The sequence below is a fragment of the Apodemus sylvaticus genome, chromosome 1, assembly GCF_947179515.1.
Source record: "Apodemus sylvaticus chromosome 1, mApoSyl1.1, whole genome shotgun sequence".
Lineage (NCBI taxonomy): Eukaryota > Metazoa > Chordata > Mammalia > Rodentia > Muridae > Apodemus > Apodemus sylvaticus.
This window is the reverse complement of record NC_067472.1, coordinates 2,788,825-2,809,714: the sequence shown is the minus strand read 5'-3', so window position 1 is coordinate 2,809,714 and position 20,890 is coordinate 2,788,825. Positions and strand designations below refer to the sequence as shown.

Genomic DNA, 20,890 nt, shown 5'->3' with positions numbered 1-20,890 from the left:
TCTCTCTCTCTCACACACACACACACACACACACACACATGAGATAGGGGGGATAGAAGGATAGAGGAGGAGAGGGGGAAGGAGGGAGTGAGGTAAATAGAGACAAGAGACACAGAGATAGAGATAGAGACAGACAGAGAGAGACAGACTGACTTCCCCAGGTACAATGCCAGCCCTCTAGAGTTTAAATGCTTCAAGAGAGCTTCTTTATTCCCGGAGGCTATGGGAAGGCCAAACCTCCACGTGCCAGCATTCCACACTCTTTAACCTGACTCCCTAGGAACCCATGTGTGAGATGCACACAGTTGGGGCTCACAGAGCAAAATGCCAGAGTCCCTTACACGGGGAGGAGAGTACAAATCTGTGTACATGTGAACACAGCTGTCTGTGGGGAGGACAGGAACAGGTGTGGTAGCACTTCACCATCCCCTCAGGATTGTAGGGTGCTCCTGGGAGTACAGTAGGCCTTTAGTTATTTTCTTATTGCTTATACTCATGAAACATAAAACCCTGAGTGCAATTTTTTCTATTTTAGGGCCTTCTAAACATTTAGCTTTGTATTGCGCATCTACGGTAAATATTTGCCAGGCGTTTAAGGCCTGCGTCAGAGTGTGCTTATCTAACAAGCTCTTTGCTTTTAAGTTCTGTTTTTAACAGGAAAATTTCAACCCTCAACTGAGGCTCCTCTCTCTCTCCTGGGAGCCCATACCCACACACATTTCCCTCCTTCTCCAGGCTCACCACAATTTTATCAGCAGGGCCAAATCCTCCTCAAGAACCATTTCCAAAAGGCTATTTCTATCTGTGTCTACTTGCTTTTCTTAATGAAGAGTGTGGGGAGAGCAGGTCGGTGATTGCGGTGTGATCACATCACCTCCAGTCTCTGACAGACTGTAACAAGTAAGGTATACAATGGGTGAGTGGTGAGGCCACTCTATTTTACGGGCAAATCAGGACATGCACCATTGCGCAGAGGTCTTTCTGGAAGCCATCCAAGAAGCCTGAGCTATACCTTCATTCTGTCCACCAGGGCAAGCTGCAAGGGTAGACAGGAGACAAAGGCCCTCCCCGAAGTGATAGAAATGTCTTGATGATTTGTTTTACAAGAACTTTTCGCCATGGTGAGGCCCCTTCACAGGGAATTGAACCTGGAATCATCAAAGCCCAGTTCTACGTTCATACCTCTGCTTTACAAATAGGATCCAGTCTACAAACTATGCAAATGAAACTTCTTAAGTGACGAATTTGTAAAGTCAGAAGACAAACTCTGACATGGCTTCCCAAGCCTGCCTACCCTCTTTTCACCACAGCACCTCCCCCTCCTGCCCCAGCACACAATCACATCTTTCCTGGATCAGATATGCTTCTTCCCAGGCTAAGCTTCGGGGCCTGTTCACCATGAGACAGCTGTGCAGTGTGTCCAGTAACCCTGGTGGAAGTAGACAGCTGAATGGATATTCTGCAAAGGAAGACTCCTCAAATTGAGAGCTCAGAGATGTCACAGGACCCATACACTGTTTACCAGAGGTCCCTCTGGAGCCAACATGGGAAGTACTGGTCAAAGCAAGAGGCTCCTCAGAAACCAAAAAGGCAGATCAGAGGCATTTGGTGGCAGTAAAGATCCAGAGCTCTGACGTCCTGGGAGGGAAGTCAGAACAGGCGAGAGGCACTAGGCCAAGGGCAAAGACAGGGGCCATCTAAGTCCACTGGCCACCTCCAGGGCTCGCTCCCCAAGCTTTCTACAATGAGAGATGCGATGGTTTTTTCCTGCTCAAATACAAAGAGGGTGCTTAGGCCAGAGGACACTGAGAATCCATCTTGAATTTAATTGTTTCTATTTCTTACAAAACAATCAGAAAGGCAGAAAGCAGCAAAGCCCTATCTGCTAGACAAACTTGGCTGGAATTCAAGATCTGCTATCAGCTAGCTAGTTGTGTGTACAAGAGTCTCTGGGTATCAGGGTTTATGTTCCCTCCCAAGTAAGATTTGGTCAACGTCCCATCTCCAGGCCAATACTCGGGGCTTTAGTGTAGGGTCCAGAAAATAGCCTAGAAGTACCCCTTGCATCTTTGTGGAAGACATGCAACAGTTAAAATAACTCTGGGTTGCCCTCTGACAACTAGGACCAGCTTTGAATCTGACCTCAGGGCTGAACATGGAATAGAAGGCATCCCAAACATCTTCCAGGAAACATGACAGTTCAACCTTCAAGCTTGAAGATTTCCATGGAAGTCACCACCCTTGTTAGCAGGCACTCTCAGGGAGGAATCTTGTCACAGGCCGGATACTCCAGAGGCTGGCCCTTAGAAGCACCCATGTGATCAGACTGCCTGAATTCAAGAGATGCAGCCTCCAGCCTCCAAAAGAAGTCACACCCAGGATTCTAGAGGGTGCTCAACCCAGACAGAGGAGACTGAAACAAGTGGGCATGGCTTAGGGATTCTGACCCGCCCCTGACCCCACGCACAGTATAGTTCCAGTAAGCTGTTCTTCTCAGTGACCTAGCCACCAACAGCTGTGGAATGTCAAAAACAAGTCTGCAGGGGTCTAGAGTTACCCCTCCTCCACCACAAGAGAAACAAAACACATTTCTGGCTCTCTGACTTTATGTTCTTCTGCTGAGGAACAAATGTCGACAAGATATAGGATGCTCTGCGCTGCCTGCCACCCAAATGCAGGGAACATAATTTTATACAGAGCTATGCCCGCTTAATTGTGGTGCATTAAGTATTATGTTCATTGTTTCTGAAACTGGGGAGAAATGAATAATTTATTTCAGACAAAGGAAACTCTTGAATATGAAATGCCTCATCTTTTAAAATTACAATTTGGAAGACAAGAAAGAAAAAAAAAATACCCAGAGCCAGCGAACCTTACACTACTAATAGAAAACACTGCATTGACTGCTTCTATGTTGTTTGCAAACATTACATTTTCAAAAACTTCTCCAGCAATAATGGGGAAGGGGAAAATGGAGGAGAGGGAGTATAGTGGGGGAGGAGGAACAATGGGGGAGGGGGGACAATGAGGGAGGAGAATAATGGGGAAAGGGGATAATGAGGAAAGGGAATTTTGGTGGAAGGGAATAATGGGGGAGGGGGAACATTTGTTTTTCTCACCATGTTCTTCTCATCCATTCCTTACTAAGCTCATGTCTTCTGTGCTGGGTAAACCCTTTCCTCTCCCACTAAGATGCCCTGGCTTGCCTAAACTTCCTCTCCTCATATACAGACTTCCTTCCAGAACTTTCTTTTGTCCATGTTTTCTGTCTCTCTTCTCCCTTCCCCCATCCCCAGGCCACTTCACCCCACTCTGTACTCTAACTCACCAACACCTCCCCATCAGTTAGCACAGTGTCTGGTACACACACAGAAGCTTCTGGAAATGGTGGGCTGCTATTGTGTCCTGAGTAGACACTGCATTGTTTAAAGTACACCCAACTGATGTATGCTTGCTTGCTTGCACATCATGCTAACAAACTGAGGAGGAGGACAGAGTTGGATAAGGACGCTCAGAAGACCGTTTATCTTGGTCTGTTTCCTCCTGCTATGATAAACACCACAACCAAAAGTAACTTGCAAAGGAAAAGGTTTATTGGACTTACACACTCTGTGAGAATTCATCTCAGAGAGAAGCCAGGGCAGGTACTGAAGCTGAGACCATGGAGGAACACTACTCTCTGGCTTGTTCGAGAGGCTCATCTTCAAATACCTTTCCTATACTTCCAGGGTTGGCACCACCCACAGTGGGCGGGACCATCCCACATCAATCATCAATCAAGAAAATGTACCACAGTCCTGGCCACAACCAATCTGATGAGGGCATTTTCTCAATCGATGTTCCTTCTTCCCATAACTCTAGTTTGGGTCAGGCTGACTAAAAAACAACCAGGACAGCATTAGATGTGCTTGCTTCCCACTCTAAGAGCTATTTGGCAATAAAGCAAGTAGGCTCGATGACCTCCAACACTGGATACTCTTGTTACCTGTTAATAGAACTAGAAGGTTTTATGGTAGTGTTCACCTAGGCTCCCAGAGCTGGAGACTGCTGGGATGTAGAATTCAAACCAGGGGTGTCAACTGCAAGTTTTGTGTATGTAACCACTGTGCCGCACTGCATTTGACTAGAATCAAGACCTCATGCTCGCCCCTCTCCCACTCCCACCCCATGAAGGACTGCAGACAGCCTTCTTGGTTGATCCCCATGGGGAGATGAGGCAGGCTCTGGGTATCTTCCCTCTAGGGAACAGCCAGAAACAATGACAGCACCCCCTTTCCCCACTTCAAGAAGTCATTAAAGCAATGGCATTCCTACACCAGAGAGAGCTGGGGCCCAAAGGGGGGGGGGGGTCTGGGTGTACAGTCCCCCAGCCCAACCTATTCATCCTGCCTCACCACATGTCCCCTGGGGTCAGTGGGTATCCCATGCCATCAGGCCAAATTCCTGCATGAAGAACCTTGGAGTTCTTACTCAGGCATTCTTGCAAAGTGTCCTGAATTCAGTTAAAAATTACCCAGGACACAGTCAAGTGAGACACAAATGCTATTATCACAAATGCCAGAGCAAAAAAGCATTGACTAGAAAAGAAGGAGAAATCCCATACACGATGCCCCACTCCTCTGCAGGACAGAGGTCTGCAGAGAAAGTATGCTAGCACCATCTCTGTCCTTCAGGATGGTGCTGGCCTGAGAACCAAGGACCATGCCTGTTCAACTGTCTCCAAGTGAGAGAACAGAGACACACCCTGAGCCCAGGACTGAGGCAGAGCTGGGGCTGGGGTGGGTCATACAGGAAGACACTGTTCCAGGCGCCCAGACTGTGCAGTCCCAGAGGCCACAAGTAGAGGCTTCTTCTAATTAGCTATACACTATACAGGGCCTATGGGGCTCCACAGAACAACTGTCAGAGACTGCCTCTACTAAACCCTTCCACCAGAGTCTGGCCAAGTGCTCCACACCCTGCCTTCGGTCCAGAGGCTGGCTGTCTGACCCTAGTGTTCCTTGGACCACCCAAGGAGGTATAGACACATTCTGAAGCCTTTTACATGCCCCTCCCCTTCCCCAGGTCACACAGGTCTGGGAGAAGCAACATGAACCTGGCCCTGTGCCTATTCTGCCTCCACAGGCGCTGAGGCAGAAGCATGACTTTCCTAACCTGCTTTCACCTGCCTGTGGAGAACTCTGAATGGGGGTATTTCCACTGCAGGACTCATGCCCTTCTCTAGTCAGGAAGCATTGAGAATCTTGTGTTGCTTTTACGACACCAAACTATATTGGGGAGATACGTACAATGTCTGCTATTTTGCCACATGGAGTTGAAGAAAAAATGGCCACATCATGTGGTTCACTGAGAGTGCCAGCAATGCCAGGGAGCACAGCTCTCGCCTCACCTGGTTCTAAGCAGAACACATACATGCCTCTCCTCCCAGACCACTCCCAGCATGCTCCTGCCTGGTGCTCTCACCTCAGGAAATGGGCTGTTATTAGCACCCCAGACTTGCTGGGCCCTTGTTTGCACCATTCTACCCAAATGCCTTCCCCAACCATCTTTGCTTATCAAATTTCTCATTTCACAAAACCCCACTCAAAGATCCTCTTCAGACAGCAAAACAACATCTTCTTAGCATGACACAGCCACAAAAAGCACAAACTCACAGCAGCTTTGTCAACTGGCCCTGAGCCCCCACAAGTCTGGCCTACCCAACTGTCAGTTATGGATGGGGAGGAGTCTGTAGGGCCCTACCACAAACACAGGTGACTAGCAGATTCTGGGAGAGGGAGGTACATAGTATCCAATTTTGAACTCACTGGTGAGCCTACCAGACTGTAATGGATAGTGACGAACCCGTGATCACACAGACAGTCTTAAACACTGGGGGTTACAAAACCAACCCAAAAGTCATGAGCATGGAAGGCAGCAATACTAACCACTATGCCACCAAGGACGCTATAAATAGTCACGAATATGAAAGATATGAAAGAAGGCAGGATAAAAGGGGATGTGAAGGAGGAAGACATAAGAAAGGGCAAGCAGGAGTACCCAGGATACATCATATACACGTATGAACACACATGTATGAACAGAATTTATTAATAAAATAAATCAAAGCTAGTCAAGACATTCTCCGGTGAGGGAAGTCCCTCCCTCTGGGTAATAGATTACTCCCTTCTCAGGATTATACTGAGCCTTGTGGGGTTTTCTTCACTCACAGTACACTGTTTTCTTCATATCTATCCACAAAACAGAGAAGGGGAATTCTGAGAAGGCAGGAAGGGAAATAGCCTACTTAACTCTAAGCCACTGAGCTCTCCCATCCCCAATAGCTGTGAAAGAATTTGCCAGGATTAAAATTCTATCACCATGAAATACTGAAAAATAATAACCCCCGCAAACTGACTAATTATTCTAATTCTAAAATGTAACATGTGATCCATAAAACACTTATAGCCTGTGTCACTATATATGTATATGCATGTATTTATAATGTGACAAGCTACATACATGTGTGTAATATATGTGATTGTTATATTTATCACATATATGTGGGGCACAAGTAACAGATATTAAATACCTATATGTGTGCTACTCAGTGAAAACCATCTACCAGTCCTTCACATAGGTTATATACAGAACTTTCATGGGACACATATGTATAAATGGATGCTACCACATGAATCCTGGAGCCAACTTCATACAAAAGAACACTGGTTCTGCCACAGCTTAATTTTTAATTTTCCACACAATTCATGTGTGTGTGTGGTATGCATACGTGTGCATGCACGCCCAAGAACATGCATGTGAATGTTGAAGGCTTATGTTAGGAATCATCCTTATTCATCAAGGCAGGGTTTCTCATTGAATCTTGTTCCTCGCCAATATGGCTGGTCTTCCTAGCCAGCTTGCTCTGAGGATCCTCTGTCTCCGGCTTCTAAGGCTGAACTGTATGCAGGCCCCATGCCCGCCATCTAAATTTGGCTTGGGTTCCAAAGATGTGAACTTTGGTCTGCATGTTTGAGCAGCAAACTCTTCAATCATAGAGCCCTGGCCACAACTGAGGTGTATGCACTCTAGTGACTTTACTTGGGTCTCAGTGTACATATCCACCAAGTGGGACCAACCTCCTACTCAGCAAGGATTGCCCAAGCTGTTGCCCATAAAAGGCCTAGACATTGAGCCTCACCTCTCACTTATTGCCTTTTCTTCTCCTGAATGACCACGGTGAGGTCGCTCATTTCTAGTTGGAGTATATTCAGAGTTTCTGTCACCATTTCTCCATTCAGATGTCACTCCTATGCTCTGAAAAGGCGGGGCTCCATTGGGCACACCCCCTTCAGACCTCCCATCTAGTGATCTCCTGCATCTGTTCACCAAGGGGTTTTGAAACTCGCAGGAACAAGGATCAATGAACCATTTCATAAACATGAGCTCTAAGAAACCTGCTGGTCTATTCCTACCAACAGTACGATCAATACTGATTTTCATACATTATTAAGTGTTAGAGAAATGGCAATGTGCAGTAGGCAGGAGGAATAACAACAGCTGGCAAGGTGCTTCCTGAGCAATTTGCTCCGGTGTGAAAGGGGAGGGGCATAAAGGGGAGGGGCATAAAAGGGAGGGGCGTAAAGGGGAGGGGCGTAAAGAGGAGGGGCGCCAGTCAGCATGCTGGAAGACAAATGAATACCATATTAGGTCACCTTAAAGTGGGACTCAATCTGTATTCCTTTCTTTGCCACTGTGTAATGCTATTTATATGACAACATGACAAAAAGTGGCCCCAGGCATTCTGCTCCACTTTAGAAACCTCCCTACCTCACACAAAAATTGAAAAGGATAGGATGCAGAAATTGCTTCTTTGGTTAATATTTCTGCAGTTCCGCCGGAATGATTTTAATAGCGAGCGTGTTCTGGATTCCGGGTCTCAATTAAGAACCCATCAGAATGCATGGCCAAATATTAAAATAACAGATACTGGCTTATATTTCAACTTTAAAGGCCCCTTTTCAAACTGTCTTAACGTAGAGGGCAGGAAGAGAAGCTGGGGACTGAACAGGAAGGAGAAAGGGAGCTAAATTTGTCCTTTGGATAAAGAGCCCAGATCTGTGCTTCACATGCCCGCAGGAAGAGCAGAAAGAGGGCTATATGGAGACATGGGAATGAAATGTGAGCTCTTCCAGGTACAGGCTGTTTGACCCTAAGAACACTGCTCAACCTCTCTGAACTCAAATTTCCCCCTCAAAAATACCTACCTTTAGTGAGCTGGAGCACAGAAACAAAATATACATGAGTGGGCTGTCCAGTAAAGAGACACACAGCAGTGACTTCTTTGTGAAAGACCCCTCCCCTTTCACTCCCCCTTTTAAAAAGGGAACAGACCTGAAGAACACGTGCGCTGAAGACGGCAGAGTCCCAGATGGAACCATGGATTGACCAAAAATAGGCTAGTTGACCAAATGATTAAAAGTCTGTCATATGCTAATGCATGGAAAAGGTGGACCTTCGCCAATTTAGCAAGAGTAAATTACAATTGATTTTCAAAGAAATTGCTTGTTCTCTTCCCTTTCCTCGGCTGTGCCACACACAGCTGCCTCTGCCTCTGTCATAGCCAGGGCCAACTGAGCACTTGTCAAGGGAGATCTTTTTGAGGCAAAATGATTGATGAAACAGAGGTTCAGAAATGCACACACTGTCAGCATGCACCCTAGAGCAGGCAGATATGCAAGCGTACCCAAATCTCTCAGTGCAGATACCTTTCTACAGTTTTTGGAGGGCTTATGAGCAACCCCTTCCATCCCCACCCCTAGAGAGAGCCCTGTGCTTTACCCATCTCTAGTTCCTCTGCAGTGGGAAAGCAAGCTCTCCTGTGCTGTGTCATTTAGACTTTCTACCATGAGATCATGAAAGGGCACAGCCCTAGAAGTCTCCCCAAGGACTTGCAGTCCTAAATGAAATCCTGGGCATGAAGAGAAACGGTTAAAAGATCAGAGAAGATGGGAAATCATGAGAAAGGTTAACAATGGCCGCTTTCACCCCTAATTTCTGATATGGTGATAGACCCCCTTAGAACGTTAATTAGAATGGAAGGAGAGATGAAAGAAATGCCCATGGGACATAATAAATTAGCCCCTTATGCAAATCACCCATTCATTTCCATCAGTGACCCAGCTAGCTGAGTCTCTAAATTACAGGAAGTGGTTAGCTTCTTTAACAAAAAAAAAAAAAAAAAAAAAAAAAGATGAAAGACTAGGGTTTGTTTTTGTTTTTGTTTTTTTTTTGGTTGGTTGGGGTGGGAGAACATAAAGCAACAAATAATTAAATAATTTCTCATTTTTCTCCCTTGGTGGAAACTCTGAAAAGGGACAACATTAAGGATGCTGCAGCCACTGGGTCCTGCTGCACGGGTTCTATCAATTAACCCTTGTTCTGAAACAGTGGTCAGCTGTATCCCCCGCCCCCAGCCCCGCCAAGCCCACGCTGTAGGACTCACCTTCCTCCAAGAGAGACAGAAGGGAACAGAGGCCTGACCAGGTCAAGGACGACTGAAGGGAGGCAGGAAAGTGCCAGGATCTGGAGAGCTTCAAATAGCAATTTAAAAGCAAGCACACACCTAATTCTGCTTGTCATCATTGTCCCTGACAATTTATGTTCCACTGTCCCATAAATTTATGTAACTCTCAGTTTTCTTATCAATAAAATAAGAGGGCTGGACCAGAATGACCTTCAAGAGACACCCAGGGCATCTTTGTTTATCCCTGTCAAACAAACTCGATCCTTGTGATTACTTATTTAAATATAATCCTACAGTTTGTGTTTTGCCAAACTCACTTCTGGCTTTGTTTCCTCTTTTTTTCCTTCTATTCTCCATTATCTTCTCTGTATATATTTAGCTAACGGACTGGATCACAGTTTATAAATTATGTATAACAATATTATATATATATACACATATATATACACATATATAATAATGTATATGTGTGTACATGCTTATGCATGTGTGCATGTGTATGTGTGTGTGTCACAATCAACAGTTTCATTTGTATGAAGAAAATGTTTGAGACAAAGACAGTAAGGCCCATAATGGTACATGATTCAGTGAAAAGACTCTTCAAGAAAAAGCAGAGATATGTTACAGGCCAACCCAGTCTGTTGTCTTCTTCACACTATTAAAGGCACATGTGGCCGGTGGGAAAGGTGGACATTGGCCTGAGGTCCCCAGCTAGTGAGGGGTTAGGTTCACAGCACTCTGTGAACATATCTACTCCACTTGGTACTTTCGCTAGAGAATTGTGTTTCAAGACAACAACAGAAAAGGTGTGAGGTGTCCTTTGGAAAGAACAAGCAAAAGAAAAAAAACATGAAGAGATGACAGAAAGAAATACTTCAGGAGTCTAAAGAGAAGGAACGAGGGCAGACATATTGGCTATAAATAATTTTGCACCTTGTAACAATCTTCAGCTCATGCAATTACCTGTCACTCACTGATGTTTTATCTCCCTTTTCTACAGCAGGACCTCCAGGAACAGTACTCAAAACATTTGGCTGTCTCCACCTTTCCAGTCTTTGCTGGGGCACGCAGGCCTCTGCCATAAAGAGTCAGAGTGTCCTATACGTTACTCATAAAACTTATTGAGGTTCACACTTAATCTAAATAACTTGATGTTGCTGTCGGAACATGGTCAATGACACAGAAAGACATGGTTTCCTCAAGTCCCTGGGCAGGTAATGAGCAACTGAGAGAAAAAGAAAAAACAGTCAACTGTTTACATGTTTAAAGACCCTAAAAGGCTCCTCCCCTTAACAGATTTCCTTAGAGTGGTTATCTTTTTGAGCCTGTTTGTAATCTCACATTGTTATGACATAAAAACAGGCTGCTTCAGGGACAGGAAAGGGAGGGAATAAAACCCAAAAGTAGGAGTCTGTGAAAGTGAATCCTGATTGTCCCTAGCAGAGGCTTTGGAGGGGGAAGTTTCTCCTGTCTCAAATCTCTCTGCTGTCTCAGACAGGCTCTGCGAAGGACACAGTAATTCTTCTGCTGTGAGAAGATTTACAGCATGAGGTGGGAGAGATGAGGGTTGTGACACTAAGAAGGGAAAGTTGATGCAAGAATCCTTAAGCACCTGAAGAGCTCCCTTCTGGGTGATCACCACACACTCACCTACCAAAGGGCCTGAGTACCAAGGAAGAGCAGCAGCAGGCACTTGAGCCTGAGCAGAGCCCTTCAGAAAGGGCCAGCAAGCCTCATGCCTGGCTACTGAGAGGCAAGGCTGTCCTCCAGAGCCTTTGAGATAGATGCAGATTTAGCATCTGAGTAGCTGAGGGTTTAGGATTGTTCCCTTCTTAGGTCCCTGGATTAGGGGATATCCTGTATGGAAAAGAGGCCCAGTCTCAGAGTCAGGCGAGAGATGACAGCTAAGAGGACCTCCACAGTGAGTTAAAAATGAGGAAAATCTATTGAGGACCAAAGATATTTCAGGCACTATGCTAGAATTTTTACATAAAAGCATCATTAACCCATAAGAACTTATAAAGTAGATGCGACCATTCCTTGATTTTATAAACAAGGTGTCCACACTGTGGGTGGAGCCAGGAGTCACCTGGGTAGCTGAATACTCAGGGCATGTGCTCCCCTTATCTAAGGTGACCCTGTGAAGCTACCCTGAGCACTGACAGAAGATCAGTCACTGTGCCTTGTCTACAACACTGCATAGGGCGAGACAGATGGATCAGGAGGACAAGGCTGGGAAGTAAGGCTGAACACAGGTACATGTTATCAGGTCAACAGGGCACCTGACCAGTAAGAGGGCAGATGATCCTGGGAGGAAACCAGACAGACCCAGGTTGACAAGTGTCAAGGCCAAAGCAAATTTTGAGCAAACAAGAGGGAAAGAAACTCAGGGTATGGAGCAATGCCAAAGAGGACTGGTGTCTCCTGTCTTCTTGGGGCTTGGAGATGGGCATGAAGATGGAGTAGAGATGGCACAGGGCTGGAGAGGACCTGAAGTTTGTTTTTAGCACACTGGATATCCAATAACCTGCTGTATAAGACAAGAGACTCAGGAAGAGAAGACACAGGGAGAAAGGGGGAAGAGATGATGGGATCCATTTTGGACATGCTAGGTTCGGGGTAACAGATACTAGATGGTCTACATGGCCCCATTCAGTTGGAAAGATTGCTTTAGAGCCTGGAAGAGGCTGGAGGAGAAGAGAAGGTTCTGACTCATCCACATAGCAGGTAGCCGAGGTCCCTGGAATTGATAAGGCATGTCTGGCACATGCAGCAAAAAGAGGCTGCCTATCCTTCCCCACAGCAGTGCCCTGGCAAATCTCAAGCAGTGTGGTCCTGATCAAATCTTTTACCCTCTCTGAAAGATCATATGTAGAAGTGGAGGACTGGCCTAGATCTCTGAGAACAGTGCCTTGTCAATCAGCCACCTGTGGTCCTAGAATGTCTGCTCTGGACCAGAAAGGATGCTGGATACTGAGCTGACACAGAACGTAACAAGCAGCCACCGACTTCCATTGGGAAAGGCAGACATGTAAACAGTGCTGCCAATGTGGCATGATTAACAGCTACCATAAACATAAAAGCACAGGAAACAGGAGGAGTCCTAAGTGAGGAGCCGGGCTGGGGATTCCAGTGAGACCTTCAGAGAGAAATTTGATTACAGCCTTGAAGAACTATTAGACGCTTCTGAAGCAAAAAGGCCATGGCCAAAGGCCAGGGCAGGGGGTGAAAACACAGAAGGAAAATCACAGGGAAGGGTCTGAGGGATCTTGAATGGAAAGAGTGCACGGGACTTCCAGGAGAGATTAGGCTGCAAGGGGCCCCTATGGACCCAGACCACAATCAGCAGCTCTGACCAAGATCAAGAATAGCAAAGCTGTACTGGGGCTCTGAAATATACCACCAGCACCATTAGAGATTGTTTTCAAGATCTGGGCAAGGGGCAGGAGAAATGCATTAGAGTAAGATCGTGAGCTGCTCCTAAGGCACCTACACCGGGTGTGAAGTTGAGTGTGAACGGATCTTACACGGCACCCACACCACCATGTGGCTCACAATTCCTCTAACTCCAACTCACAGAGCACCAATGTCCTCTTCTGGCCTCCTTGGGCACCCATATGTATGACTATATACACACAGAGACATATAAAATTTTAAAAATATATTTTACAATTAAGTCCAGAACTGAGTAAGTGGGATAGGACACCCCCTACTCCCCTGCATCTCCTCAGCCTACAGCAAGAATAGCAACGTGTAGGGTACTGAGACTAAGTAAAGTTTCTTTTTAAAGTAGTGACATGAAGATGATGGCACGTAGTATTAGAAATGGCAAGCACAGCTAATGATGCCAGTCCTTATGCAGAAACCCACACTCAAGAAAGACTGGGCACATCTTATTCCTGGATTTAACCATTCCCAATTATTCAGGCACCGAAGTTAAAGTCCTGACATTTCCAGAAAGGTCTCTGACACCCTCACAGGCCACAGGGAAGAGGTGACAGAGATGCAGTCTGGGTTGTCTGTCATCTGTCACCAAGTCATCGCAGGAGGTCGCAGCTCTGATAAACGCCTCCCTATCGCTTTCTTACACCTCACTGTCCACTATGATTCTATGTGTAGAGATCCTGGCAGCTCCTGACTCTCCCTAAAATGCAAGCTCCCAATCAATGCTTGAACCTTTGCAGCTTCTTTTTCTCTTTCTGCCCAAGAGGGCCTGCCATAGCTTGTCCCTTAAACCCTCACCCTTCCTGCCCGCTTGCCTGCAGGCTTCTCTTAGCGCCGATTGCACTTACTTTCAAATTTTAAATTTTCCTGCATTGTTCTTTTTTAAAGAGTTAAAGAAAAAAATTCCAGCAGGTTCACCCCTCCCTCCAGGCCCATGGTTAACAGGGCGAGGGCCTGTGGCCAAAAGAGGAGACTGTGTGCTTAAGTCTAGTGTCTGGGCTCCGAGGAACTTCTTCATGTCCCGCCCCCTCTCATGCCCCGCCCTCTTTACTCCAACATTCTCTCTCATTGGTTTATTTTCTCCCGTGTGTTATTCAGGCTCCAGACTCTTAGAAATCGCACTCGCCTAGAGAACATAGCTCCTCAGGTCTCTCTTTGCATGCCCTAGAGGGCAAACACAAATGTAGACCTGCCAACTGTCCACTGAAATACTGGCCTAAGTCAGTGGTTCCAGTTCCTTTCCACAGATCCGGCTTCAGAAGAGAAAAACGTTTTAGATTGTCTTTTATTTTTGTTCTTTTCCTCGTTCTTGCCAGGCCACATGTAATAACATCCCCACAAGGCCTTTTATCCGGTTAGCAAGACAGCTTTGTGTCTGAAGACTACGAAGATAATGAAAACAAACGTGTCCGTGTCCTTTAGGGGGCCAGAGTCCCTAGAATCTGCCTGCCTCAGTGGTCGTCTCCTTCTCAACAGAGGTTCTAGCTGTCCATCCTACAGTCCAGCTTTTGTGTGGGTGCTGGGGACCCAGTTTAGGTCAATTCCTCTTGTTTATACAGCTATCACTGAGACACCTTCACTGCTAGACTTTCAATCATGCCAGTGGGAAGCTTCAGCTCACATGTGTGTGTATTCAGTTCACACCTGGCATGCTAATCCAAACATGAGATCCCAGGTGGTTACTCCATATGTAAGAGTCACCTGTCCTTGGCTTCCTCAGATCCTTGCCCAACAGAACAGATACACTACAAACTCCCAATCCAACAGTGAAAAGCTACATTTCCACTTCAGCCTCCATCTGACAGAGGCCATGCTAATGTGCCAGACTCAATGACTTCAAACCCCTTAAGGCTCCATTTGGCTTTACCATATCCACTAAGGGAATTCAGTCACTGTCAAAGGTCAGGGCTCTCTGGGGCTCAGACCTAAGTCAATGCCCTGGAGATATCCAATCAAAGCTGTAAACGGAGCTTCCTGCCTCTGTTTAATTCATTATAACTTTTAGGTACTCAACCGTATGGGTCCCACACACTCAGAATCCTGTCTGCCTGAGTTTAGTGGTCCAATATAAATGAGTAAGAGAAACTTGGTCAGGGCAGAAGACTTTTCTCATATTCATCGAAAGAATTCAGACAAGTCAGTAGCACCCCAGAATGGCCTTTCTGTTTAAAAGTGCTACAGGAGCACAGGGGAGGAATTGGGGGTGATCCCAGTCTTCCTTCAGAACCACAGACTGGAGGACTGGAGGTCACTTACTCCAATTGCCTCATTATACCAAGGAGATCTGAATGACATGGCAAGGAACAAGAGTATATGCAAAGCCCCAAACTTAGTTCACTGCAATTCTGAAATTAAATCAAAATGGTCCTTATTCAAGGTCACACCCTCCAGCCCTCAGTGGGAAGTGACGCTCTCATGGCAGGCAGCAGGTAAGAAGCACAAAAGAGGTCAGAGGTCAGGCTCCCAGTACCTCATCAGCCACACCCCTCCTTAGCCTGCCCACCAATGCTTCTTTGAAAGCACACTGTTGATGCATCTCTCAGAGAAAAGCAGTCGAGATTTAGAGTAAAATTACCAGAAAATTCAGGAGAACATGAAGGTCTCAGATATTAACATAACTCTAATCTCTCTCTCTCTCTCTCTCTCTCTCTCTCTGTCTGTCTCTCTCTCTCTGTCTCTCTCTTTCTCTGTCTGTCTGTCTCTCTCTCTCTCTCTCACACACACACACACACACACACACACACTAAGGCATGGGGGAGAGAGAGAAAATCGTATATAAAATCATACATAGAAACTTCATATGTTCATAAAGGACCCATACAGGTGGATCTTGCTAAAATGCAGGTTCTGATTCAATAGGTTTAGATGCAACCTGAGATTCTAACCTCCTCAATGCCAGTCTGTGCCAACATCCAGTAGACAAAAAACAATAAACACCTTACCATCAAACAAATCCGGCTTTGAACTCCAAATTTATGAGCCCTGGGACCATCACAGGCTACTTTCCCATCATCCCCAGGCCTCAATCTGCTACCCCCACCCTTGCCATACAGAGTGTAAGACAGAGCTAAGAGCTCCTGACACAATGCCTGGCATATACTAAGGGCTCAGCAAATGTCAGCAGCTGCCTCTAAGATTCACGAGGACCAGGATGATAGCTGGCTGGCAGCCAAAACCACGACAGTGAGAACGCAGTAGGTGTCCAATGGATATCTGGCCAATGAGTGCACATCCAACACATTCTTGCAACCATGAATGTGTATGCTCCCTCAGTCCTGTGCTTTTCTGCATAAAAGCCCATGGCATCTAAAACACCAGAACTGGCTCATCAGCAAGCCATCATCTCTCAGAATAAAGTCCAACACATCATTGTGTTTACTACCACTGCCAAGACATGTGCAATTTGTGGGGGGTGATACACACTTATGAAAATGTCTTAACTGTAAGTAAGTAAAGACAGCATCAGTCTGGAAGCTATATTTCATTAAGAGAAATTACTGCCTTGCCTCTTATATGCGGGCTGTCTAAATGCAAACGCTATGAGAAAAGAACTTATTTCTTAAACGTCTGTTCATTTCCAAGCTGAATGCAGAACTGGAAGGAAAGTCCAAACAAGGAGAGGGCAGAGACTACATGTCAAAGGGCCACTGGGGCCTCTCAGATGAGCTCAGACTTGCTCAGGACAAATCAGACATCAAACAAACGTGAGCAAATCAGTGTCAGCTGTTAACGCCACAGCAACTAGTGAGTCTACCCACAGTCCCTCTACAAGTTAAGGTTATCTCCACTGCTTCTTGAAGACGGTGGCATCATGAGAGCAGATCCCATTCCATAGAGACTCACTGTGTAAGGTGCATCAACAGGAATATGATTGCCACCTACAGACAGCAGCAGTCCCTTTGCCTAGAGCTAGCCAATCATATTTCATTGTTTTTTTTTTTAAAGTCAATGTAGTCACCTCCCTCCAGGCTCTTCCAAACCACCACAGCACATTACTTCATTGAGAACTACTCTCCACTCAGACATCCGTGGCTACACGGTCCACCTCCTCACTACCAACACCTTACTTCCGATTGCCCAGAAACCTCCCTCAACCTATATGGTATGAGAAAGCCTGTCAGAGGGCAAGCCAGCAGTCTGGCCAAAGCATAGTGGAAGTATAAATCTGCTTACCTGATATGAACGGGACTGCCCGGAATATATCTGACAACCTGCTGTTAACCGGCTCGTACGGGGAATCTTCCAGTAGGTCATTTCCTAGAAATGACAGGAAGATTAGGCTCAGCTCTGGAAAACGGGCATATTTCAAACAGGGTTTCACTGCTCAGCCAGAACCCCTAATCGTGTTGTGACTGTGTACCAAAGAGATGCTGAAACTCTCCAAGATTTCACACGCATGTTTAGGGACGTGGATGTTTCCTTCTCGTTCTTCCGCCTTTGCCGTTCTCTGGGGAGACCCAGAGCACCTTGTAAAATACTGGAGAAGAACCCAGTCTGAGCTTGCCAGAAAACTCTCTCACTCTTTGCAAAGGAACTGAAATCTGAGAGGAAAGAGCCAGTGACGTCACGCACTTTGCTTGTCTCCAGGAACCAATGGAAGAAAGGTGACCAGGAGAGGCCCTAGTTCTGTTAGCTTCCCAAATCAAGGCATATGGCCTGCAAGCAGAACACTGGCTACTCAATAAGATTTTTAGAAGTGGCAGCTGACAGTACAAGCTTCAGTATTATAGATGTAAGTCTCAGAATGAATGTATATGTATGGGACACTTCAGAGGTCTACTTGCAGACCCCTAAATCCCACTGGAATGGGCAGTTGTGACTGCTGCTTATGGGCTAACCGTGGCTGAACCTCAGCAGCTGGTTCAAAACCCAACTAATCTAAAATGACAAATGGTTTTCCACCCATGTCTCTTTGAACTGGTGTGGGGGTGGGGTGAAGAGAGAGCGGAGTTCACTGGCTCTGTAATACTTCTTTATCTCTTGTCATAGGGAAAGAAAGGGGGAACCGACTGGCGAGATGCCTTTGTGGGACTAAGTCTCTCCGAAAGCAGTGAAAGCCTAGGGCGGCTGAAAGGTGGGTTCCTTAGGTAGTATCTAAGGGGTCCCCACTCTGATGTTCTGACTAGGTTTCAGGAAGGTCAATGGGGTCCCAGGGGTGCCCCCACCCCCTCATGGATTTTCCAACAACCAGCTCCAACAATACTGCTCAGCTGCAGCGAACACCAGCTGCTGCTGTCCCTTGGGGCCAATGAAAGGTCCTCATTCCGCAGCTGGGAGAAGTGAGCGGCGGAGGAGCTCAGCCAGCTTAGCCCCAGTACCCGCTGGACTGAGGTTGCCTCTGGCCTTTTGAGAGGAAGCCCAGCATGCTGGTGGGGGCAGTAGTGCATACCCTGCAGGCTCTGGTACATGCTCCAGTAGATACGCAGACAATTCTTCTCCTTCTTCATGCCCCGCTTGCAGCGGCAGTTGTAGAGAGACTTCTGCTTCAAGGCCTCCATGGCGCTGCGGCACTCATCCTTGGCCTCAAGGCCGGATGTCAGGCTGAAGTTGGTTTCTTTGCCCGCCACACACTGCCTTAGAGTGCGGTACTTGGTGCTGCAGCTCTGTTCCTTCAGGCACTGATCACTGGCTTTCACACAGTCCAGGCGGTCCCCACCACTCACCTCGGCCGACATCAGCAAATCTACAGGGTGAACAGAAGGCTTGAGTGCAGCAGACCCTGAATCCAGGTCCCGGGAGAGCAGAGCTCGCGTCTAGGGCATGACAGACCTCACCATCATTCTCAGGGGCGGATTTGGTGGGAAGGTGGTCCACCCCTCTTCTGGGTGACCATTTTCTCACCCCTGGAACTTCTGCCATCACGTCCCTCCCTGGCTCAAAGAGGAAGGTAACAGCTTCCACTAGCTGCCTAAGCCGGATTTGCTGGGAATCCTGCGCAGCCTCAGCGTCCCAAAGCAGAAGCAGTCCTGAACGGCTGGCTGCCCCGCCTCCCCAGGCACCCGAAGCTGCAGTGTCTCCTGACCCGCAGCAGGCACAAGGGCACTGAGCTAAACAGCGAGGCTGGGCGCTTGGCACCCGTAGAGCGCCGAACGAAAGGCGGGTGAGTGCCACAGTCTACCCCGCGGGTGCGCAGAGACGTTATTCCCAGAAAAGTTTTCCATTCCAAGTTTGCTCTCTTCCGACCCCAGCGGTATTCGACCACACTCCACCTGCCCGAGCGTCTCAGGGAGCTCCTTGCGACTTCCAAAGAGGACCAACGCCCCGGGATGGAGCCTACGACCTCTCAATTTCCCACTAGACTGGGTTATTAGTTTTTGGGTCTCCCCCGCCCCCCTTTAAACATGGCAAAATAAAATGAACGGCGCAAAGATGCGCCACCACTGCTTCCCAATCCCAGGAATTCTTGAACCTCTTCAGCCCCTAGCGAAACTTCTTCCACCCACACTCTCGGTACCCACCCGCGATTCTGGAGTGGCCGCCACAAGGGACCCCCTATGAAAGACTCTGGATAAGAAAGCCAGCGGCGGCTTCGACTTACCCAAGAGTGGCAGCGCGAAGTACAGAGTGGCCAGGAACATGGTGCCGCCGCGCAGCTGGTCCCCGCCCCCCCAAAATCCAAAGCCGCCGCCTGGTCTCGCTGAGAGAGCTCAGCGTGCAGCGATCCCCGGGCGACTGCGCTCCTCTGGCCACTCAAAGTTCAGCTCCATCCAGGGTGAGAGCAGACTCCCCGTTGCTCTGCCGCCCACCGCCGACAGCGACTCAGCTCCCGGCGGGCGCGAGGGCGGGAGGCGGACCCGCTTTTAGGGGTTCAGTTCCGACCCAACCTGGAAAGGAGAGCGCGCTTTGAAATGAGAGCCCAAAGTGTTGAAGCCTCCAGCTCCCGCCCCTCTCCCCTCCCCCGCTCTCGCCTTGGGGGACTTCTCAACGCTACCCCCACTCGGGTCTGAGAGCCGGAGGTGCGAGTTCATCTATTACGGGCTTCAGGAAGCTCCGGAACCCGGGTTCTGGAGCTGGAGAGGTCCGCTAGGGCTCCCTACATTCAAAGCTGGAGGCTATCTTGCACAACCCCAGAGGCTGAACGCAAGCAAATAAACAACCATTACTTTCCGAGCAAGCGCCGGAAGCTAGCTCAGCCTGGAGTCGGAGCCTCGGTGGCGAAGGCTTCTTAGCCAACCCCGCTGGACCAAGACCCTGCTCCGGCTCCGGGAAGTTGGCAGCCCTCCCGGGGTCCAGCCCGACCACTCACTTGCTGGCTAGCGTTCTAGCTCCTCTGTCCCCGGCCGCCCATGCTACCCCAGTCATCGACACCCCCTCCCCTGGACTAGCCTCTTTTCCCAGGCAGTTCGACAAAAGGAAACTGACATCCCGCCTGGAACTGAAATCTGGCTTCTGCGCCCCTACTCCTACCTGCCGCTCATCCTGGGCTCCTTTCTAGACTTCGGTGCATCACACTCACTTGCCCAGCGCCCAAACTCCCGTGCATCCACACCACTGTCCGGGGAGAGCGAGCTAGCCCACAGCATCTGCACGCCCCAGCAGGTGCAGCCCCGCACCACTAGCGCCCCCCTGGCCCCAAAGTTGGAGGACGCCAGAAAAATGGAAAGAGATGGCTGGAGGGGAGGTGGCGATGGGTTCTCAAGTGGAATGAGAAAACTCTAAATGCCACAAACCTGAACCCAACTGACCCGTGTCCAGCTGTAGCGAATAGCCAGTGTTTGTTTGTTTATTTATTCTTTGGGGGTGTCCCCGCCTCCTCTTTCTCTTTCCGGCCTCACTTTCTCTGTGCTAGGTAAAAAAATGATGCCATAATCCGCTACAGCTTAGAGGATAGAGTTGGCCAAGACGATTTCCGAGCAGACCTCCCCGCCCCGGCTCAATGCCCGGTAGGGATGTCAGCGGTTATTGGAAGCGGTGGAGGGTAGCGTGCCCAGATTGGTTTTG

The 20,890-nt window shown here is 47.9% G+C and overlaps 1 protein-coding gene across 1 annotated transcript in view; it reads right to left on the bottom strand.

Moving 5' to 3' along the window:
• Window positions 1–20,618, bottom strand: part of Gfra1 (GDNF family receptor alpha 1) — a 215,915-nt gene extending 195,297 nt beyond the window's left edge. Inside the window, exons 1-4 of the mRNA XM_052182664.1 lie at window positions 20,357–20,618; window positions 19,488–19,773; window positions 18,339–18,632; window positions 17,123–17,206 (exon numbers count right to left, since the gene is read on the bottom strand). Of these exons, the coding sequence (XP_052038624.1) occupies window positions 17,123–17,206; window positions 18,339–18,632; window positions 19,488–19,527 (418 nt within the window). The 5' untranslated portion in view covers window positions 19,528–19,773; window positions 20,357–20,618. The remainder of the gene's footprint in view (window positions 1–17,122; window positions 17,207–18,338; window positions 18,633–19,487; window positions 19,774–20,356) is intronic.
• Between the last annotated feature and the right edge of the window lie 272 nt (window positions 20,619–20,890).